At 56.0% G+C, this 20,376-nt stretch overlaps 1 protein-coding gene across 2 annotated transcripts in view; it reads left to right on the forward strand.

Moving 5' to 3' along the window:
• The first annotated feature begins 5,633 nt into the window (after positions 1 to 5,633).
• The window catches only part of CPNE5 (copine 5), an 86,055-nt gene continuing 71,312 nt past the window's right edge, over positions 5,634 to 20,376 (forward strand). The window contains exon 1 of one of the 2 annotated variants that reach the window (XM_014830986.3): positions 5,634 to 6,355. In XM_014830986.3, the coding sequence (XP_014686472.1) occupies positions 6,261 to 6,355 (95 nt within the window). In that variant the 5' untranslated portion in view covers positions 5,634 to 6,260. The remainder of the gene's footprint in view (positions 6,356 to 20,376) is intronic. The other variant, XM_014830987.3, reaches the window with a different exon arrangement.

Below are 20,376 nucleotides of genomic sequence, written 5' to 3' on the forward strand. Positions count from 1 at the left end.
TTCCTATAACATGAAGTCAAAATGAATGCTCCAGCTGCACTGGACGGAGCTTCTGAGGAGTCTGGGTCTCCCTCATCTCTGCGCCCCTGGTGATGGACGAGCACAGCTCACGGCCCAGAGGAGTAAAGGTTTGTCCCATAGGACAACAGCATCCTGCAGTTACTGTGAGGATTAACTGTGTGACATGTTAAATTCTCAGTGCTGTGCTCCCTGTACAGGAGGTCCTCAGCCAACAAAATGAACGTCTAAGACTCCTTCCCTTCTCTGTGGCACTGGCCCACGGACCCGAGATTCTCAGTCTGACAGTTGTCAAACAGCAGTTCAACAGCTGAATTCATAGTAGATGCTCAATAAATGTTTGCTGGACCGAAGGCCAGAGGAGCTGTGTGTGGGGTGGGGGAGACTCAGGCCCTGTTGGGGACTGGTGGTTGGAAGAAAGGGTTCTCACAAAGGAGTCGATGTGTCAGAGGGGAGGGGTGGACTTTTCACGTAGTCGTTTGACAAATCGAGCACCTTCTATGAGCCAGGCACTGTCTTAGGGGCTGGAGTGCAACCATGAAGGAGACCAAGTCCTTGCCTGCATGAAACTTCTCTTCTGTTGGGGGAAACAGACAAGGATAATGCCATGAGGAAAAATAAAGCAGGGCCAGGGGGATGAGAGTAGCAAGGCGCTGTGTTGGGTAGTATGGCCAGGAAAGCTTCAATGCAGACGGGGCATGTGGCCAGAACCCTGAGGGACCCGAGGGCCCCGGGAGCAAGTGTTCCAGGCTAAGGAACAGCAGGTACAGAGGTCCTGAGACAGGAGCCTGCAGGGCCAATAAGGAGGTCTGTGTGGCTGGAGTGGGGTCGCTGATGGGGAGAGAAAGATGAGATGAAGCCAGAGAGGTCCCTGGGAGGAGTGAGCCTGTAGCCTGGCAAGTCTTTTTACCACAGAGTGGGATGGGAGCCAGGGGAGGGCCTCAAGCAGAGGACTGCAACAACCCTACTGGCTTTAAGTGGCTCCCCCAGCTGGTGTGAAGATTCCAGTAGCTAGACTGGAAGGGTCAGGGAGCCTCCCTCACTTGGAAAAGCATGAGTGGCTGGAAGGAAGAAGAGAGAAGAGAAGTGAGGGAGGAAGCCAGGACTAGGGGGCTGCAGACAGATGTCAGGGCAGGGCAGGTGGGAGGGTCAGGTCCTCGGCGCAGGAAATCTGCTGGGCCAGGTGCGGGAGGGCCCTGGGGCTTCCCTTTGCCCAGGTGAAGCATGGACCCAGCCAGCTGGCGCTGTGATCTGGGGAGGGGCGGAAGGGAGGGGCAGCGTGGGGTTCTGGTTGGGATGGTGGGGCAATTGGCAGGGAAATTGCCACCCTCCAGGAGGAATGAGGGCTGGAGGTGTGGAGAGCCCCGTGGCCAGCTTTTGCCTCTGCCTCTACCCCAACAGAACATGGCTTCTCCTCACACCTTCTCAGGCACGACCTCACTGCTCTTGGGTACCTGACCTTGCTGTTATTAGTGGAGTTTCTTAGCAAGGGAAGAGTCAGGTGACCTTCAGTGCATTACTACTCTTCTCTAAGCTTTTGAGTGAAAGAATGGGTTTAATCTAGATGGTCTCCAACCAAGCTCCTTCTAGCATTTCTATTAATGGATGGAATCAGACACTGCATCTCTCCCACCTCCTTACTGCCATGGTGGTTTCAGGTTCCCGTCGTGCCCTTCTTCTTTCCTTCCCTCCCCAGGGCGGCCCTGTACAGTAGTGCTTGGTGTTCACTGCACAAGGGCACCCAGCCAAGGGAGTAAGTGGAGGCTCAAATCCAGCCCACACTCTGCTCCTCAAGCCATGTGCTCTGGCTGGCTCAGGGATGTGTTTACCCAAAGTAAAGAACACCTTTTTCTAGTTTGTTCTAAGGTGCGATGTGGGCAGCCCCCGCTTCCCTGTCCCGTGCACACTCCTTCTTCTGCCCTTCTGTGTCCCTCTTCTCTTACCATCCCCAACCTCAAACAGGGCAGATCTGAGGGCAGATCTTGGGGGGTGTCGGGGGCAGCAGCTGCCTGCTCTGTGAGGAGCTCTGCCTCCTCCGCCCCCTGGTGCTTTTCCTCTCCTTATCAATGCTGCGAGTTGCCTCTTGAAATTGCTCTGCCGTCATTAACACTGCGGATTAGGTCAGATGAGAGCGTGTTTGCAGTCTTGGATGGCAAAGGCAAAACGCTGATGCTGATTATTCCAGATCTTCTGGGCATGGCCCATTCCGTGCTCACAGTTCTTAATCAGAGGGATGAGCGTTGGTTACGTGGCAGGGTGGGCCAGGCTGCCAGGCCCAGACAGCACGTCAGCAGCGTGTCTGCAGCACGTCTGTAGCACCTGCTGGCCTGCCCGCTGGATTGCCTGGACATCACCGGTGACCTCAGTTGCTCGGCACTGTCATATCCCTCAAAGGAGAAATGACCCATCCCATGGCAGTGCCCTCGGGCTGCCTTTGAACCATCAGCAATTCATTTGAGCAAGGACTTGAGCGTTTTGCCCTGGGCTGATCAGCAAGTTTTGTGTTCTGGGGCTCAGGGGTGGGCCATGTGGCCAAGGGGCATCTTTCAGACCACCCCTTCTTCAGTGTCTCCTGCGAACCTCTGCAGCCAAGGAAGCCAAGGCCTGTGGCCTCGCATCATGGCCCCTCGCCTCCTGGCCTCCTATTCTACCTCCACCACCTCACCCTGTGCTCCAGCCACACCAGGGGCCCCCAACATGGCTTTCTGGCCCTTAATCATGCTGGTTCCCTGCCAGCAGTGCCTGCCCAACCTTGTCCTCCAGGCAGAAGTTGATCGTCTGCAGCAGCACCGTCCTGTCAATGCCCTCACCTTCAGCCACTTCAGTGCGCCCCTGCCCCCCATCCAACTGCCAACACCTGCGTTTCTTTGCCTGAAGCTTTCTTGGCTTCTGGAACCTGCGTTGCCATTCTGTGCTGGTCAGCCCAGAGGGCCGGGGAATTAACACCCTCAAAAGCAGCGCTCAGCCACTGGGCGCTGACTGCCGAAAGCTGGTATATACACACCCCTGCTCCCTCACCCCTCCCGCAGGCTAAGTTTGAGGCAGGTTCTACACCATTGCCCAGAGCTCCTCGGTGGGAAGGAGCCCTAGTTGCCCACGGTGACGACTGGCTTGATAAACCGCCCTTATTGGCTGCCTTCCCTGTCTCACCCCCACACTCCCCACATATAGCGTTTCCTTAATCTCCCGAATAAACTACCACTCACATTCAGATCTTCCTGGCAGGGGCTGCTTCTGGGGGAACCAAACAAACCTCATCTTCACTGTCCGTCTCCATAGCGCCTCATTTTTGCGGTTTCCTGGACCCTCCCTTGTTCCCACTCGGGGGGCAGAACTGTTGGTCACTATTCTGTATTCCGAGGGCCTTCACACCTACCTCAACAGCACTGCTCCTGCTGCACTGTGGCTCATCCGTCTGCATGTCCTGGGGCCCCCACTAGCCTGGGAACTCTGGGCACAGACACTATGTCCTTTTCATCTCTTTATTCTCTGAGCCTAGCACAGTGCAGAGTAGGTGCCCAATACAATTTTTTGCCAAAGAGCCAGCAGTGGAAATGCAGTGACTAAGAGGGAATAGAAAGAAACGGACATATTCCAATCTTTCTAGAAAGAGACCTGGGGCTGCTACTCCAGATGCTGTCACATGACAGGTTTACATGGTAGAACATCGGTCTCACCACTCATCTGCTCAACAGCCTGCAATGGCTCCCTACTGTTGTCCTCCCCAACAGGGCCTAATTACATAGATGGCTTTTAAGACCCCCTGTCATCTGGCTCCATCCCCAGAGGCAGTCAAGCCTCTTGTTCAGAGTCAGCTTTGGTCTCAAGGGCCTGGGTTCAAATTCTCACTCTGCCAGTTCCCACCTGGGTGATGACAGGCGCAAGTTACGTAGTCTCTCTGGCACTAGCTTCCTCATTTATTACATGTGCATAATAATACCTCACATCTATAATTATTTTGAGAATTTAAAATCATGCATGGTCCTTGTGAATGTACTAAATCCCAATGAACCGTACACTTTAAAATGGTGAATTTTATCGTATGTGAATAATATCTCAAAAAAAAAAATTAAGCATAGTGTCTTTGAAAAATAGAATGGTGTTTTCATTGTTATCAGGGACGCTTCCCAAATGGCCCTAGCACACCAGGCCAGGCACACGGCAGGGACGCAGTAGATACTGATGGAACGAATGTCATTGTCTAGGACAGGTATGTGAGGGGTGGGCAGTGGTGGGCACAGAGATTCCTAGTCCCGTTTTGCATCCCTCTGGAAAGGAGGCCTGAAATATATTCTCCGTGGAGAGACGGCCTCAAGCCCAAGCGAGTGGGGTCTTTGGACCCAGCCGTGCCCACAGCTCTGGGAACCCCAGCGCCTCTGCCGCTGCCTGTCGGTCCCAGGTGGCAGAACCGAGACCGGCCGATCCTGAGCCATGTGTAAACGGAAAACACTTAACCCAGGGGGAGGAACATGTTCCTATGTTTACCTCTGACTCTAGCTGTATCTGACGTTCTGGGAACTGACCTCAGACAGAATCTCCACGCGCCGGTCAAGGCCGGGCTGCCAGAGCCCAGGCCCAGAGGGCGTGGCTTTTCCGGGCCCAGCCTCAGGCTCCGGGCCCCGCCGCCCCTCCCCGGGCACCGAGGCGCGTCGGGGCGAAGCGTGGGCGGTTGGCGCGGAAGAGGGGGCCCCATCTCAGCAAAGCTTAGACTGGGGCTGAGGAGGGGCTGCGGAGGATTTTCTGGAGATGCGTCTACGCGCGCGCAGCCCTGGGAGATGCCACAGCGCTGCGACCCAGGCCCGGAAGGGCCAGGCTGGGAGGGGGGCCGCCAGGGAGGTGCCTCAACTCTCCCCTCTCCCCCAGGGCAGGGATCAGAGCCCCTCACGCTGCAGGCGCCTACTCAGTGCTGGTGGCATAGAAGCCTGGGGAGCTCTGGCCGCCCTCAGTCTGGTGGAGGAAGCTTCTAGACCTGGGGCTGGCTCAGCCGTGTGGTCACGACGGGCCGGGGATGGGGAGGGCACTGGCGCTGGCGCGTGCCTTAGGTGGCTGACTCGGCTTGCCAGGCCCGGCGGGAGCCAGGGGCGGATAGGGGAGCGCCCATGCACCGAACCAGCCAAGGCCTAACGGCCCTCACTGGAAAACCGAGGCGACCCCTCCGGGCACTGGGGTCGCCCCCACACGCCTCCCCAGGAGACGTGGAGTATGTTTCTGGACTGAGACCCGCCCTCTGGAAGGATGCACCTTCAGTAGAGACAAGCTCCAAGCCTCTGGGGTGGTGGTGGTGGTGTCATTTTTGCACACGTCCCTCCCCACCTCCGCCTCGCATAGACCCTTCTCAAACGGATGCCCCTTGGCTTCCGGAACCCTCTCCCTCCCCCAGTATGGAGACCCCTGAGGAGGGTGGGGAGTGGGGGACAGGCGCAGATGGAGACGCACGGCCGGGACCATCACTGGCTATCGCTCCCCAGGTTCCCAGCATCTGGAGCCGCGTCCCCACGCCCGCCACGCGCGCGCACACACACAGACTCACACGCTCACACAGACACACTCACACCCGTGCGCAGACCCCGCCCGCGGCCCCGCCCCGGCCCCTGCGGGCGCCCCCTCCTGTGCTCGCGGCCCCGGCACGCAGTCCGCCCCGGGCGGCGGCAGGCGGCCGCTTCGGGCAGATTTGATTTTCCCGCAGCCCGGGCGCCCCGGAGCCCGAGCCCAAGCCGAGGAGGTGGCGCTCGCAGCCGCGTCCCCAGCCCCGCCGCCGCCCGCGCCGAGACCCAGCGAGAGGCAGCGCAGCCCCGGCGCTCCGGCCACCCCCACCGCCCGCGCCCTCCGGCCCCCCACGCCCCTCTCCCTCTCCTGCACCCCTTCTGCCCCCGCCCGCAGCGGCAAGCCCCTCTCCCCTTGTCCCTCGCCACGACTCCGTGCGTCCCTCCCGGTGCCCTCTCCCCGCGCCCCCCGCGTCTCCCCGCTGCGCCCCAGCTCCCTGGGCGCCTTGCCCGTCTCCGCTGGGCCCCCAGCCTCCTGGTCGCGTCACTTGCACCCCCCTCCTCTATCCGCGGCCCCCGCACCCTCCGCCCCGCCTTCCCTCTCTCACTTCCCACGCCCCCTCTTCGCGCTCGTCTCTCCGCCCTTTGCCGCCCAGCCCCGGCTCCGGAGTTGGGGGAGAGCCCAGGGTTTCAGTTGCTCCGGAGGAGGCGTGAATCGCGCAGGGAGTGACTAATTTGGGGTGGGGGGCGCGCTGGGCGATGGAGCAGCCCGAGGACATGGCGTCGCTGAGCGAGTTCGACTCCTTGGCGGGCAGCATCCCCGCCACCAAGGTGGAGATCACCGTGTCCTGCAGGTGAGCCGCCCGCTGGCCGGGTCCCCCTGCCCCGCCCCTGGACCTGGAGCACCGCGGTCCCTGCCGCTCAGACCCTGCACGTTCGCGTGCCCCCTTCCAGAGTGTCCTCGCCGCCAGGACGCCCCCCGGCCTGTCCAGCAAAAGCCCCTGCCTAGCGGCCATTGGCGACGGCTGAATGGGAAGCCAGGCTTGGGGTCGTATCCCGGAAAGTTTGTACTCCGGGCTGTTGCTGTGAGGAGATGTGAAGACACAGGAATAGGGGTCCAGGCGCCCGAGTCGGGAGAACGGGGTAGTGAAAGGCTGTACCAGGGTCTTCGCACAGGCTATTTCTGGTCAACCCCTCCCCAGATCGAGAAAGCAGTGATTTGCCCCATCCCTCCCAGGCGTGCCCAGCCTCTGCCTTCTGTGCCCTCCTTTTCTCTCTTCTTCCCCTCCTTTGCCCCGACACTCTCATCCTCTCTTCCCCCACCCACCCAGAGTCCTCGACCCCAAGATTCTAAAGCCTTTCTTTACCTCCAACAACAAAAGTGAGTCTTGAAAAAGGATCAGATTGACTCATTCATACTGAGGTGTGGATAACTGATAACAACTTAAAGTGGCACCATTGAAAAAACAACAACTTGGGTACAAAATCTTAAGCCAAAGGACTAGAACACCGAGTGTAGGATTTGAGAGTCCAGCGGGGGAGAGGGAGGAGCGTTTTTGCGCACTAGCGCCCCTAAATCCTCTGGTCACACAGGCTTTGGTGGTAACTTCATCTAAGAGCTGGGTCTCCCCCAGGTTCTGCTGTCTGAGGGGAAGGCTGCCCCAGGCCGTAAGGAGGTCCAGGTGGAGAAAGGGGGATTTTTCCCTAGTGCGGTCACCCTGTGCCTGGCCCAGGGTCACTGCCTTGCTGGGACAGTGAGGGCACTGTGGCCGAGGCAGGGCCCACCTCGAGGCTCCTCCTAGATGACATTCCCTCTGCCCCAAATGACCAAGAGCATTTCCAGAGTCCTGGCCGTGCCCTTGTTCCTACTTCCCACCCATCCTTTTCCAGGCCCCTCTTTGGTCAGACTCCCCCGCCGCCCACCCCGGTATTCCAAAGTTGTGGCATTGGGGAGGTGTAGACAGAGCCAGAGGAGCTGGGCTGGGCCAGGAGAGAGGGAGGAATTTGGTGGAGATTTGACGGGGAGTGGGAGGGAGGGCTGATGAGGTGGAACTCAGCTGTCCCGGTGCTCCAGGCCCTTCCGGGGCTCCTGTGATGACTCCCACATGTCTCCCCGGTGGTCCCACACACTGTGCTGTCAGAGTTATCTTCCAGCGCCATTTGCATCCTGCTGTTATTCTGCTGGGAGATTCCTGATGGCCCATTAGCTCTAGTCTCACCTCCTCAGCCATCAACAGCTGCCACCGCCTGCCCTCCCTTCTCCTATGGGGCGCACATCCCCGCGCCTGCCTGCCTGCCGCTCCCTCCTCGCCTTCAATCACGCCTGTGTCAGAGCTGTCTGGGGATCCTTCCCACCTCTAGGCCTCTGAATAGCCCATTCCCCATCCAGATTTCCCCCCTCCTTCATCTCTGCCAGTTCATGTCTCTCCATCCTGAGAAGTATGGCCTCATGCTCCCCACTTCCAGCCATCCTTCTCGCCCATGAGACACCCAGCCTGAATCACTGTCTTCTGTGTCCCTTGGGCCCTGAGTACTCAGCCTGGGCCACTGGATCACTCACACACTGAGCACTCAACCCTGAAGACAGCTCACATGTGTAGACTTCATCCCTCTTCCTCCAAAGCAACTCCGTAAGCATCTGAGGGCGGGGATCCCCACCTGACTCAGACCGTGAACCCTCTACACCAGTGGCAAGGAGAGGAGGCAGGGGACACATGGCCTTGTGGCTTTGGAGTCAGATGCCTTGAAATGGAATCTGCTCCACTGCTTGGGGCAAACCTTGAGCCTTAGTTTCCCCCATTTGTCAAGTGCAAACAATGAACCCATATTCATTGAGAAACCTTATTCTCGGAGGCAGCTCACATGGCAGCTCACATGCGTGGAAGGGTGACTGGCTCCTAGCAGGTGCTTGACAAATACTGTAGGAGGAATTAACTTAGAGAGTAGAGGATTGTGAAGCATCCAGCATAATACTTTGCACTTGCTTGGCACACAGTAGGTGCTCAACAGGTAGCTACGATAATTACTGTAAGGCAGTAGTGCTTGGCCCCTCCTGTTTGCTCTCTGGAAGTGAAGGTGTCCAAAGGACTCCTAAGAGGGACCTAGGGATGCATCTGAATTCTTGTGGGATGTTGTTCTGGGATCAACCCTGGTGTCCGTTCCCTTTCGGGCGATATGATCCATCAGCCTGAGGAGGGCCTGTCCCAGGCTTTGTCCCTGCTCTTCTGACAAAGCCAGAGGGTGAGGAGGTGGGTCAGAAGGGGAGAAAGGGGAAAAGTCACCTGGAACAGAGAGGAGGTGAGAAAACAATCTGAAGGGGCTTAAAATTATAAATCCATCTCTTTGCCTCAACCAGGTCCAACTATCCAGGTTCTAGAACAGAGAGAGAGAGAAAGGGAAGAAGGAGAGAGGAAGATGGGGAGGAGGGAGAGCTGCACGGAAAGGCTTTCTCCAGCATATTCTACACTCAATGGTCAGCAGTTAATGAGAGTCAAGTCCCGCTCCCCATCTCGTGGTCAGCACCGACTGGGCCCCAGGAGAGGAGGCTAAGGGTGCTCCTGCCCTGAGCATCTAGTTGACACCTGCTGTTAGGCAGGGAACAGTAGGGCAGGTAGAGGGGGTTGATGGGGTGAGAACTCCAGGGGACTTCAGGATGGGCAGCTGGGGTTGAGAGGGCCAATGTTTGAGGGAACTGGAAACTAGCATTCCTGGGGCCAGTTCCCTTTCCTCTCTGCTCCTTAAGAAGGTCCCCACCACTCCCTGCAGCCCTAGGAGCTCTCTTCTCTGGCCTAGGGGAGGACCTGACCCTCCACCATGTCTATCCTACAGCACTCCCAGCTGAGCAAGGCTGCCTGGTACAGGGGCTCGGCTGAGCGCCAGCACAGAAGCATAGGAGAGGCCAGCCAAGCCTCCGCTGAAGGCAGATGATGCTGTGGCATGGACCATTCGGGCTCCTGCTTTGGATAGGGTATCTCTTGGGCTAATCTATGGTCTACTCTCAGACAATTGTTTCTACCAACTTTGGGAAACTCAGGGCTAAAGGTTATAGAGCCCCTGGCTGTTTGGCTCAGTGGTTAAGAACGTGAGCTATGGGCTCTGTCTACCTGGGTTCAAATCCCAGCCCTGCTCCTGTGACCTTGGTGGACTACTTCACCTCTATCTCAGTTTCTTCATCCTTAAAAGAAGCATAATAATCCTTTTCACAGTTAGGAGGATTAAGTGAGTTAATCCATAAGTAGTTATTTATGGTGCTTATTATTTAACACCTGAAAGTAATGGAAAATTTGTCTCTGTAGCTGGGTTCAGGGTTTGCATGGGTCCTGGAGAGCTGATCCATCTAAAGATTCTTATTTTACCCCCAGCTTTGTTGAGATATATTTGACATATTGTGTACATTTAGAGATTCTGAGGGGTTGTTTTGGGAGTGAGTCGGGTAGATGATTTGTGGAACCAGAAACCAGCAGACATTGTAGAAAGTGTGAGCCACAAGCTTCTCCTTCCTCTGATGGTCTGTTCCAGAACTTTCCTGACACTATTAGCCTCCCACAGACCCCAAAAGACTCATCTGTCCAGTGTCCCATTCCCCAAGGGCCCCACTCTCTTCCAGGTCTCTGTGTGTCGTCTGATGTGGGAATCTGGACCAGTTATGTTGGTTAGAAAGAGCGATTTGCATTTTTTATGTAACAGGAAACCTTTGTACCCCCGCAGGGTCCTGCTGGAAGAAGCATGCAGATCGCACATGGTGGGGCTCTGGAGACCCGTAGGGAGGGCAAGGAGGGACAGGCCAGGGGCGGTCGGTTGCTTAGCCCTGTTGGAATCTCTCAAGCAGCTGCCCTCTCCCGCCAGCTGGTGGGGGGGCTGGTGGGCAGCTGTTGCCTCCGCCCCGGAGACGTTGATTTCTGCTGTCTGTTCAGGTTGGCGTTTCGCTGCCCTGGGGCCCAAGGGGCAGCCTAGCTCAGGAGCTGTGCCCTGGGCCCTCGGAAGGGGTGCGACTGGGCTCTGAAAGCTTTCTTCTGACAGGCAGGGGGAGGGCGGCCCTGGGGAAGGGGGCCTGAGGGCAGCGTGGCAGCTGTCAGAGCCAGTGCTAGGAACAACTCCATTCAGCCATTGAGTTCGCCAAGGCACTCTTTAGTGGAGCCAGGGGGATAATCACAGTGGGATTTATTGAGTGCTTACTACACGCTAGGCACTTTACATCTGTGTTAGGCTGAACCATATGCCATTGCCTCTGCTCAACTGATTTTGACCTACTCAAATAACAATTTGGTTCCAACTAAGATTATTATATTAGTTTTCAATTGCTGCATAACAAATTACCACAAACCTAGCGGCTTAAAACAACAACCACTCGTTATCTCACAGTTTCCGGAGGCCAGAAGCCCAGACACAGCATGACTGGCTTCTCTGCTCGGGGTTTCTCCAGGCTGGAATCGAGGTATCTGCAGGGCCTCTGACCTCGTCCTAGGCTTGGGGTCCAAGCCAAGCTTGTTTAGGTTGTTGGCAGAATTCAGTTCCTTGCAGCTGTAAGATCCAAGTCCTGTTTTCTTGTTGGCTGTTGGATTGGGGTGGCCCTGAGCTCCTGGGGGCCGCCCTCAGGTCCTAGCCACCTGGGCCTCTCACGGCAAGCGCGGCAGCCCACTTCTTCAAAGCCGGCAGGAGATTCTCTCCCCAGTCGGCTACTGCGGAGTCTTATATAAAGTGACAGTGATGCCAGGAGCGAGGAGGCAATGATATTCCCAGGTCCCACCCACGCTCAGAGGCGGGGATTGTGCAGGCCTGGACACTAGGGGCCGGGAATGTTGGGGACCATCTTAGATTTCTGCCTACCATAATTACTGTATCTTTTTCACCTTACAACAATCCTATGAGGTAGATAACAGATTTTCCCTTTTTGCTGATTAGGAAATCAGGGCTCAGAGAGGTTAAGGGAATCCAAATTCAGTTTCCTCAGACTTCCTAAGGGCTTCTTGAGGTTGAGGATTGGGGTCTGCATGAGGATCACGGGAGGAGCCTGACTACCAACCATGATAAATGTGGCCAAGAAGTAGTGCTCTCTCTCCAGGGATGGAAGAGGCCTTCCTTGCTCAGGGGTGCCTCTGGTTCTGGGAGACAAACCCAGAGGAACTCTGGGGAGCAGAGACCAGAGAGAGTCATCATGGGCTGGCAGCCAACCTTCCATGGCATCCAGACCACATGGTGGTAGCTTACCATCCCTTCTCTCCCAACCCACAGTTCCCCCTGCTCAGACCCAAGGCCATCGCTGGAGATGAGCTCTCATTGGGAAGAAAGGGTGAGGAAGAGGTGAAGAGAATAAAGCTGGAAGGCCTTGGGGCACAGAGGAACCAGGTTCAGTTAGGAATGCTTCGGCTGTAGGTAACAGAAAATTTGATAGTAACTCAAACTCAAAATACATTTATTTTTCACAAATCACAATGAGTCTGGAGGTAAATTATCTCAGTGCTGGTTTGTCAGTTCACTTTCCATCAAGGACCCAGCTATCTTTCTACTCTGCTGTCATCCAAGTGGTGGGTTTCATTGTTACAAAATGGCTGCCTCTATTCCAGCTATCACAACACATCCAAAGATGAGAAGCAGGCCATAGGGCCAAAGGCCTTTCTCTGAAAAGTTCTTTTTATCTGGAAAGCATAATCCCTTCCAAAATCTCTCAGCGGGCTTTCCCTTCTATTTTCAATAGCCAAAGCCAGGACCCATGCCTGCCTCTAGGTTAGTATATGAGTCAGCTTGGGCTGCCAAAACAAAATACCATACACTGGGTGGCTGAAACAACAGAAATTTATTTCTCACAGTTCTCAAGGATGAAATCTGAGATCACGGTGCCATCATGGTTGAGTTCTGGTGAGAACTCTCTTCCTGGCTTCAGATGGCCACATTCTTGCTGTGTTCTCACATGGCAGAGAGAAAGAGAGAGAGCAAGCTCTCTCGTGTCTCTTCTTAGAAGGGCACTAATCTCATCACGAGGGCCCCACCCTCATGACCTCAAATAACCCTGATTACCTCCCAAAGGCCTCATCTCCAGATCCCATCATGGTGGGGGTTAGTGTTTCTATGTATAAACCTGGGGACTGCACAATTCAGTCCATAGCAACAAGAGACAGGAGCCTGCCTGCTCTGACTTCAGGGCGTCTCCATCAGATACCTGGACCAATGTGGATTCTGTTAGCAGGGGGAGAGTGAGGAATGCTTGCTGGATGGACAGCCATGGCCTCTGCCACAAGGAGCCTTTCCAAGTGACCCATGGCTGCCTGAGCTCCCTGGGGCTACAAGGGGCCTAGTGTTTCGTGTCTCTGAGGCCTGGCTCCTTGGATTTTCCTGCTGTCGGTGGACAGCCAGTGTTAGGTGACTGCGGACTGATTTTCCCAGCACAGCTTGGCTGGACCCCTGCCTACCTCTCTTCCTGTCAGTTTCCTGGGCGAGAAAAAAGACTTCCTGTGATTTCAAACATTGCGAGGTGCCCCTGTTCCCTCATATCACGTGCCTCTGCCGTCCTAGTATGGTGCCCGAAGGGCCCAGGAGGAGAGCTGCATGCCTTTGGGTCTTGAAGAATCCTGGGCAGGACACTAAAAGTCAGTGCACTTCCTGGCTTACCGTCTCTGAAACCTTGGCTGGGTCACTTAAGTTCTCCAACCTCAGTCTCTCCATCTGTAAACTGGGGGGAAGTACTGGTCCTGTCCACCTCCTATAGGATTGTTATGAAGAAGAAGAGATTATGTTTGTGAAGTTCTATATAAACCAGGATGTGCTAAATAAACTCAATAATGATAATAGGCACCAGTAACTGAACGCTACTGATGCATTCATTCATTCGGTAATTGATGTTGATCCTCATTTGCTATTGAGAGTCTTCTCTGTGCCAAGCACAGTTTGAAGTGCTGAGAATATGGTGGTGAACAACATAGAGAAATTCTCTCCTCCTATAGAACTCACATTAGTGGGGGGTGGGGGGGTGGGGGTGTTAAACAGGAGTGATCTGATTGGCCTTCTAAAAAATTTCTCTAGTTGCTGTGAAGAGAGTAGACAGGTTGGGGGTGGGGAGCGCCAGGAATTGAAGCACATGACTAGGGAGGAGGCCACTGCAGCGTCCACGTGAGACACCATGGTGATGGTGGTATGGCGAAGAGTAGACAGATTTGGGCTGTGTTTTTGGAGTTGAAACCTTTGAGACTTGATGAATGGGACAGGAGGGGCACAAGGGAGAGAGCAGTTGAGCATGCTTCCTACACTTCTATTTTAGGCTATTGGCTTCACCACTGCACGAGGCGGGTATGACCCCACGCCCAGACGAGGAAACTGGGGTTCACTAGCTCGTCCAGGGTCACAGAATCGCCATATGGCCGCGTGGAGATTCCAGCTTGGATGCCTCTGAGGCCAGAGCTCATGCCCCAGTGTGGGATGGACGATTATTACAATAATTAATGATAATAAAAATGCAAATAGCCCCAGGAAGGAGAGCTCTCTAAGCCCTGTGCAGTTACTTTTCCGACCTTGGCGAGGTGGCTTGGCAGGGAGACAGTGCCCGCGGGCGAGGAACGGGATCTGAAGGGAGATGGGCGAGTGCCAGGGGCTGGGTGCCAGCGTTCCTGTCCTCTGCGGCTCCCTCCTCGCCTGGCCTGGGATTCCTTCTGCCCGTTAGGGCGGGGAGTGGGACAGGAGGGCATGGAAAGCCCTCCAGGTCTTCTCCTCAGCTGTTCTTCGGGAGCAGCCCATGAGGCTGGGGGCAGGGAGCGGAGGGTGTGAGTACCAGGGGGCGCTGCTGGCCGGCATGGGCCTGGGGAGCCCCTGGGTTTGGGTAATGGAGGCGCTCCCTGTGGCCCCTCCAGATGGCCTGGGCTTCAGCGTGCAGGCTCGGTGCGCCCCTGGCAAGCTGGGTGACACGGGGCGCCCAGCTCAGCCCGGGCTGCCTGGCCTGTAGCGTGGGGACAATATCTGCCTCCTGACATTGATATGCAGGGTGAACAGGGTGTCCAGGTTAAGCACCCAACCAAGGACTGGGTGCAGATTCTACCCTGGATGAATGTCATCGCCCCCCTGCCCACCGCCCCATCTTTGCCTGCCTGGGAGGTTGGCCAGATGATTAGTGTTGAATTGCTCCACAGAGAAACGGGGTGTTGCTGGCGGGTCCCTCAGGCCCAGGGGGCTCTGTGGGCCTCCTCAGGATTCCTGTTCCTCCCTGATGGTGGCTCCCCTGTGCCCAGTCTGCTCCCCTCAAGGAAGGCCATTGAGCCAGATGGGCAGTGGCGGACGAGGGCATGTGGGCACTCAAGTTTCTACTCCAGCCCAGCATTATGGGCAGGGAGGGGAGAACATGGGGCATCCCTAGGAACCATTCACTCTCCACAGACCTTTAGTGAGCACTGAATGTACGCCAGGCACTGAATTGCAACTCACTCTGTGCTGGACACTGTTCTCACTGTTTTGCGTATATGAACTCTACTAATTCTCTGAAAACCCCTAGGAGAGAGGGACAGTTATTACCCCCACTTTACAGATGGGGATACTGAGGTGTAGAGAGGCTGAGTGAGGTCATACAGCTAGAAGGGGTGGAGCTGGGTTTTGGACCCAGTGAGGAAGCTCCAAGTCTATGCTCTCAACACCCCTCAGCTTTTCCTAGAGGTAGAAGGGATGCTCAGGGAGGGTTGTGGGGAAGAAGATAAACCATCTTTTCTTAACCTTTTTAGCCTCGTGAGCTTCTTTGGGAATCTGATGAAAGCTCCCCAGAAAGAATACATCCATCTGTACCAATATGCCTCAATTTGCTTAAAGTTTTGGGGGGGGGTCCATGGACCCCTGTTAAGGACCCCAGGTGCAGGAAAAGCTGAGGGAGAGTGCTCTTAATGTTTCCTTCTGTGCCGTAGGCAGAGTCATTGCTTGGTGCATCCGGGCAGCAGTCGTGGGCTTTGTTTAGAGACAGCCAGGGAGGTGTGATGGTCAGTTCACCAGCAACTCAGCCCAGGGGCAAGTGAGTCTCCCCTCAGATGGGGCTCCCCGAGGGCGGGGCCGCGTCCCCCTCAGACCAGGGCTCCCCGAGGGTGGGGCCGCGTCCCCCTCAGACCGGGGCTCCCTGGGTGTCTCCTCCTTTCTCTGACTGAAGAGCCCCAGCTTCTACTACTGACTCTCTTAAGCCTCGCCGATGGGAGACTGTCAGCCTCAGGTCCCCTCCTTTAGCACCAGCCAGGAGCTCTCATTTTGGCCTTCTAGCACTTTCTCCCTTTGCTGGGGCCTTGGGGACCTGAGCTCACGCCCAGTGCGTGGTCGTTCTCCCGCTGCGGCTGAATTGGAAATGATTCCTCGGGGAAGAGCGGGGAGGGCAGGGGCCCCGGCTCTGCTTCCCCAGCCTTGATTAAAGAATCCAAACTCCAGGCTGCTGTGTGGACAGCTGAAGGGTTTTATGCTCTTTTGGAGAAAAAATACATTTTTTGCTTGTTGGAAAAGACTTCTCTTTGAGCTCTCCAAAGATGGAAAGTGGAGAAAAAGCACTTATGGTCCAGTCTTTCTGTGCCTTTGTGGTTCCGGCCCTGCTTCGGGGTGGAAGACCTGGTTTCCTACCCCAGGCTTCTTCCTGGCTGTATGTCTGTGGGTGAGTCACTCACCATCTCTGAGCCTGGAGTGCTCAGTGGATCAGGGTAAGGATCATGTAAGAGCCTTCAAGTGCTGTGTGTGTGTATGTTGTTGCGGTGGGGGAAGCTGAGGCCCTGACACCTGCTGTCCTGACATATGGTATTTGGACAAGTGCCGTCAGGAACACAATGTGTGTGTGTGTGTGTGTGTGTGTGTGTCTGTGTGTGTAGTTTGTTTAAACATGGCTTCTGGGGCCCTGTCCAGACCTACAAAACCAGACTCTAGGAATGGGGCCCAAGAGTCTGCCTTTTTACAAGTGAGGGCAGGGGCGAGTCTGAGGAAGCGAGAGGCCCGTTGCTCATGGGGTGAAGCCATCTCAAGGCCAAGAGGGCAGGCTCGGCGGCCGTGAGGCTTCTGTCAGGGTAGGCGGGTGGGGTGAGGCATGGTAGGGGGCAAGTGTGGATGAGGTAGAGATCAGAGAGGGGTATAGGGTGCAGGGACCCAGGCAAAGGGGCAGAGGGTCCTCAAGGGGGAGAGGAGAGAGGGAGGGAGGTCAAGGAGGAGCCTGAGGTTGGGGAGAGGCAGGTCTGCTCTCCGCCAGTGGGGGGATCCACACGCACTTCACACTGGGGCGCTGGCAGTGTATGTGTTGGGTCTGGGCTTCCTCGGACCGGTGAGGGTAGAGATGGCTTGTGTCACCCATCCCGTCTCTCCTTCATCACCAAGTGAGCCTGAGCACCCACCAGGAGAGTGACTGCCCTGCTCAGCACTAGGCCAATGATGACTGACCCATGCGATGAGCCTCACTATGTCCAAGTGCCCCACAGCAGTCCTGAGGGAGCAAGTGTTTTCAGTCCCACTTTACAGATGGGGAAACTGAGGCACAAGGAAGGCAAGTAACTTGTCCAAGCCTGGGATGTGAACCCAGCCCATGCACTTAAGCATTAGGCTCTACAGCTAACAGGAAGTAGAGTGGCAGGCCCCGAGCATGACCAGGCACCATGCAGGAGGGGAGACAAGTGCCTCGCTCACACTTCTGGCCATTCCTTTTGGTCTTCCTTCATCCATCCAATTCGCAAGGCACCTACTGAGTCAGTGCTGGGCTGGCCTGCAGTAGAAGCGGGGTCCCTGCCCTGGAGGAGCGCACAGCCTGTGTGAAAGAGAGATGCACCCCTGATTTTGCAGCCCAGGGTGTACTGAGTATGGCTGCACACTGCAGGCCAGAGAGAGCTCGGGGAAGGGGCGAGGAAATGGTTGTTGGTCAGTGTCTGTCCAGGGAGGGCAAAATGGAAGAGGAAGGACAGGAATGGGTCTGCACAGATGCCGAGGATAATCTCAGCAGACTGGAGGGAAGAGGGTTTGCATTACCCTCAGATGCCACGGCCAGGATGGCCCATGCCCCAGGGCTCACTGAGAGTCCTGAGGTCACTGGATGGGGAGCCACCAAATCTAGGTGGCTGGATTCTATTTCTTAGTCAAGCTGTGTGCCTCTTGCCCAGCTGGAAGGGTGAGCAGGGCCAAGAAAAGCCCACTTCTCTTTGAAGATAAGACTCCTTCTCTCTCTTTCTCTCTCTCTCTCTCTCTCTCTCACACACACACACACACACACACACTCACATTTAGGCTAAAATCCAGGGTCTCACTCTCTTTCTCACTAGCCTAGACATGACTAAACCTGCGTTCCAGACCCAAACTTGGACACCCAGACCTTTGAGAAGTCAATTGACCTCTCTCTGAGGCTCACATTCCTGATTTATAAAGGGATTGGAGAAGGTGACCTCTGGGGTCCCTTCCACCTTGAACATTCTAGGATTTTATGTAGTGATAGAATTTCATTATAGAATTCAAAGACAAACCCCAGCACTTGCTTTCATAGAGAAGTCCCGCCCCCCCAGCCCTCTTTATTGCTTTCCAGCTCCTCACCGTGCCTCAGGTTCCACCACTGTAGAGTCATCTTTGGTGTTAAGGCTTTTGTCCTTTGTTTAAGTCAAGACAGACGCTCCCGCCCCTAAAGCTAGCGCACTGCAGGAGGAGGTCTGCCCACCTGGGTGCGGATGAGCATGTGTGAAAGTGGGATCTTACCTGTCTCCCCTCCCCTGCTGCCTGCTTTCCAGAGCTGCCTTGGGCATCGGTTCATCCCACGCTCCCTGCAGTGGGCTGGGAGGTTTATCCGATGGTTTATCTGATGGTTTTCACTGGCTGGGAGCAGGTCTGGTGGAGGAGGGTGGGAGCCAGCGAGGGGCTGTGTGCCTGTGGGGTCATGGAGAGCTAGCCAGGGCGGCTGCTTTTGGGGAGAGGCCCCTGAATGAAGAGACTGGAATGGAGGATGGGGATCCGGGGACCCCTCTCTTGGGGACATCTCCGGGATTCTGCTCAGGGATCAGAGCTGGGGTGATTCACCATCTGGGGCCTCCCCCGGCAGCAGGAGACACCATGTGCTGGCACCAGGTTGCTACTGCATCTATCTGTCTGTCTGTCAGTCGGTCTTTGTCTCCCACCTCAGGATTGGGGGCATGGGCAGTGGGGTTGACTGTGGGGTCAAGTTGCCCAGTCAGGTTGTCACACTTGATGGCTTTGGTGATGGTGACCCAGGGTAAAACCTCCTTCTAGACCTTTCTGGCTCTACCACTGCTTGCTGTGGGGTGTGGCCACTCCTGCCTCTCTCTGGGCCTCAGTCTCTCCTTCTTCAAGGAGAAGGTGGAAGAGATGATCCTGAGGGTCCCATCCAGCTCTGATGTTTGGGGTCGGCTGTCAGGAAGCTACACAGACCAGTGTCGATTGTTTCTCCTCTCTGGGAAAGGGGTTCAAAGGGCACAGGGGCCTGTGGGGGGGTGTGGGAGGGCATGAGGGGAGGTGAGAAGACCCCTGGGGACATCTTTGAGGGAGATGGGACAAGGCTGAGTTGGCTGGCAAGGGCAGAGCTTAGCTTTAGGGCGTGTGGGAAGCAGTCAGTAGCTCGCACAGGGGAAGCTCCCAGGAAGCTCCTACAGGGACGGGGCATGAGCGGGGGCATGAGCGGGCTACCCGAGTCGACAGGGCCTTCAATGGGCAGGTCTCCTGGTGGGCCCCTGGGGCTCGTCCCATTGGGCCCTCTGGGAGACTGTGGGACACACCTCAGAGCTGTCCCCAGGGTTGAGGGGGCGGCAGTGAGGAAGCAGTGCATTTCTCCCCCAGCTCCTGCCCATCTTGCTTGAGGGCTGCCCTGGGGAGCGTCACCTTCCTGGTAATTGCAGCCTGGCCTGCCAGAGGAAGCCCTCAGGAAAGAAGCAGGCGCAGGAGGAAACGGTGGGTGTACAGGACGAGGAGGGCTGGGAGGTAGGGGAGGGCATCAACAACCTTCAAGGCTGTCACGATGGTCTCCCTTGTACAGATGAGGAAACGGAGGCTCAGAGAGGTTGAGTCACTTCCCGGCCAGAAACCAAGTTTCCAGGGGCTGTGTTGCTTCCTGACAGCAGCAGGTCGCTGTAGAATGAGGGACACCAGATGTGCAGGACATCCCCCTCCCTGATGTCCCTCTGCCTCCACTTTCTCATCTGGAAGATGGGATGATGCCTACCAATGCTGATCTTGCAGGGCAGGGTAGGAAGATTTGCATAACACTTAGGGCAGCGCCTGGTGGGGGGGGGGGGTGGTTTTCGATGCGTGGGAGATGGGGGATTGCACAGAGGCGGGGCAGGAGGGGCTCAGCACCTGCCTGCTCAAAGACTGCTCAGTCCCCAAACGTTGTGCCCATCATCTTGCTGTAGTGCCTTCAAGTGAGATTATTAGGGCCATGTGATAGCTCTGGCCTTGACCACAGAAGGACCCTGTTCAAATAAGTCTGCGTCCCCTGGGAGGTGTAATTCATTAATCCATCAGCACAGATGAGACGATGGAATAAACTGTCTGTAAGCAGAGCCCAGAGAGAATGGGACACTGGATGGAGACATTTTGATTGCTTGATTTTATTTTATTTTTTTGAGAGACAGAGAAGTGGTAAGAAGAGAATTTCTAGAACAGGCTAAGACATTGGGCAGATTGGGATTTGGGCCGAGAGCGAGGGGCTGTGGGACGCGGGGCACCAGGGTACACAGAGTGTGTGGGGGGATGTGTGCAGATGCGTGCATGTGTCACTGGTGTGGGTGGGGGTAGGGAGCACCACACACCCCAGGGAGGCGGAGCTGAGGAAACTCCAGGGCCCGCAGACTTTAATGAGCGCCTAATAAACATGTGCAGAAGGAGCCGCAGCTCTCCCTGTTTTGCCGGAGGCCAGGCCCGCGGCAGCCTCGGGGTCTCAATAAAGGCCTGAATCCCCCGAGAT

This window comes from Equus asinus, chromosome 8, assembly GCF_041296235.1.
Source record: "Equus asinus isolate D_3611 breed Donkey chromosome 8, EquAss-T2T_v2, whole genome shotgun sequence".
In the NCBI taxonomy this organism is placed as follows: Eukaryota; Metazoa; Chordata; class Mammalia; order Perissodactyla; family Equidae; genus Equus; species Equus asinus.